Source organism: Natator depressus, chromosome 6 (assembly GCF_965152275.1).
Source record: "Natator depressus isolate rNatDep1 chromosome 6, rNatDep2.hap1, whole genome shotgun sequence".
Classification (NCBI taxonomy): Eukaryota; Metazoa; Chordata; order Testudines; family Cheloniidae; genus Natator; species Natator depressus.
The window spans coordinates 4,748,933-4,751,448 of NC_134239.1; the positions used below are offsets into that span (position 1 = coordinate 4,748,933).

The 2,516-nt window shown below is 45.8% G+C and overlaps 1 protein-coding gene across 1 annotated transcript; it reads right to left on the minus strand.

Moving 5' to 3' along the window:
• Positions 1-1,164: 1,164 nt before the first annotated feature.
• On the minus strand, positions 1,165-2,103 carry LOC141989860 (olfactory receptor 5G9-like). Its single transcript, XM_074956780.1, has one exon. It carries the CDS (start codon positions 2,101-2,103, stop codon positions 1,165-1,167), a length of 939 nt encoding a protein of 312 aa, XP_074812881.1.
• Positions 2,104-2,516: the final 413 nt, after the last annotated feature.

The following is a 2,516-nucleotide window of genomic DNA, read 5'->3' on the forward strand; positions in this document are numbered from 1 at the left end:
AAGCTGGCCTGTTTTGGCAGTCTGATTTGCAGGGGATATCACAGTGTAGGCAGGGAACTGGAAAATCCCCAGTTAGGCGGGGGAGAGATACAGATCTCTGTCCAAGAGAGGTTTTGGCTGAGGAGGTTGGGTCCTAGAATGGATGCCCTTGGTGGATCAGTAGGGTAACCAGATGTCCCGATTTTATAGGGACAGTCCCGATTTGGGGGTCTTTTTCTTATATGGGCTCCTCTTACTCCCCACCTCCTGTCCTGGCTTCAAAAACAGACTCCAATGAGAAACTGCAGAACTGAAATTAATTTGCAAACTGGACACCATCAAATTTGGCCTGAATAAAGACGGGGAGTGGATGGGTCACTATAAAAACTAATTTCCCCCTACTGTTACTCACACCTTCTTGTCAATAGTTTGAAATGGGCCACTCTGTCTCCATTGGCCCCATTACCACTTCAAGCTTAGCCTTGAGTGTTTTGTTTTATTTTGCTTTGTTCTGTCTGTTATTACTTAAAAACACTTACATCTTACTTTTTATACTTCATAAAATCACTTTTGTTTATTTATAAACTTAGTGTAAGTACCTGGGGGGGCAAACAGCTGTGCATATATCTCTTGCAGTGATATAGAGGGCAAGCATTTATCATTTTATCCTGTATATGCTTTATACAGAGTAAAGCGGATTTATTTGGGGTTCAAATCCCATTGGGAGCTGGGTATCTGTGTACTGGAGACAGGTGTCCTGCTGAGCTGGTTTCAGTCTAGATCTGCAGCATTGGGGGCATCACCCAGAGCCGAGGTCTGTGTTGCAGCTGGCGAGTGTGTCTGGCTCAACAAGACAGGGTTCTAGAGGCCCAGGCTGGAAGGGAAAATGGGCTCAGAGGTAATTTCAGCACATGAGGTGACAGTCCCAATGAGGGTCTCTGTGACCGAAACCGGCACACTATGGACTTGGGTTTCCTGCATTTCCCGTGATGCTTCCTGTGTTTTGTCCACTGATCTCAGTTGTGGCCTGCAGACCTTGTTGGAATACAAAAAAAATAATAACAATAACAATATAATAATGAACAAAACTCCCACGTGCTCTCGGAAATTATTTTGTAATGGGCTGAGAATTGAATTCACCTGTTTCCACTCCCCACCACTAAACCAGTCCTGAATTAAACAGATTCAAGTACTGGTTAGGAGTTTATTCATTGCTTTCCTCAGGGCATCCTTCACCTCCGTGTTCCTCAGGCTGTAGATGAGAGGGTTCAACATGGGGATCACCAGCATGTAAAACACTGAGGTCACTTTGTCTGTATCCATGGAATAGCTGGAGGCGGGACGTAAATACATGAAGAGGAAGGTGCCAAAAAGCAGGACCACAGTGGTCAAGTGGAAAGTGCAGGTGGAGAAGGCTTTGCGTCGGCCCTCGGCAGAGCGGATCTGCAGGATGGTGGAGGTGATATAGACATAGGAGAGGAGGACAGTCACAAAGCTGATGACTTGAATGCAGCACATTAAAACAAACATCACAATCTCATTGATGCGGGTGTCAGAACAGGAGAGCGCCAGCAGTGGGGGGATCTCACAGAAGAAATGATTGATAATGTTGGAGCTGCAGAATGACAGTCGAAATGTAAAACACGTGTTTAACATTGAATTCACCACCCCCAAGGCGTACGCCCCAGCCACGAGCTGTTTACAAAGCTTAGTGGACATAGTGACCGTATAGAGCAGCGGGTTACAGATGGCCACATAATGGTCATACCCCATCACAGCCAGCAAGAGACAACCAACATCTGCAAAAACGAAAGAGAGATACATTTGCACAGCGCAGGAAGTATAAGAAATGTTTTTCCTCTCGGCTAAGAAATTCAGCAGCATCTTAGGGGAAATTATCGAGGAAATGCAGAGGTCACAGAAAGACAAATTCCTGAGGAAAAAGTACATGGGGGTCTGGAGTCGGGGATCAATCAAGATTAACAAGATCATCCCTCCATTCCCCACCAGGGTGATACCATAAATCAGTAGGAACACCACAAACAGGGAGACCTGTAGCTCCGGACGATCTGTCAGTCCTGAGAAAATGAACTCAGTCACCTCTGACTGATTTCCCTTTTCCATCTCCTCTGAACAGAGATGAGGCAGCTACACAGATGTAAGCAGGTGGATGCTGCGAAAAACCTGTCCCTTCTCTGTAATGAAGTATGTGAAGATAAATGGAGATTAGTTTCTCAATGGACATCAGTACCTGCTCAGGAAAGGGCTTAGTCCACAGAGCCAGATATTCACAGCTGGTCATTCCAGGTGTTTGATAAAATGCAGACGCTTTGCAAATACAGTGACATGCAGGATAATCATGCCCCCCCACACACAAACACTCCTGTTCACTAGTCCGAACAGAAAACAGTGACTTGTGACTCTGCTGTGAGAGAATCAGTCTGAAGGGATTATTCCTTGGCTAAAGAAGGGGTGAGAGGAAAGGAGTGTTAATCTTTTGACCCTCTTTGGGCAAGGGGAGCTCTGTGGCTTGGCAT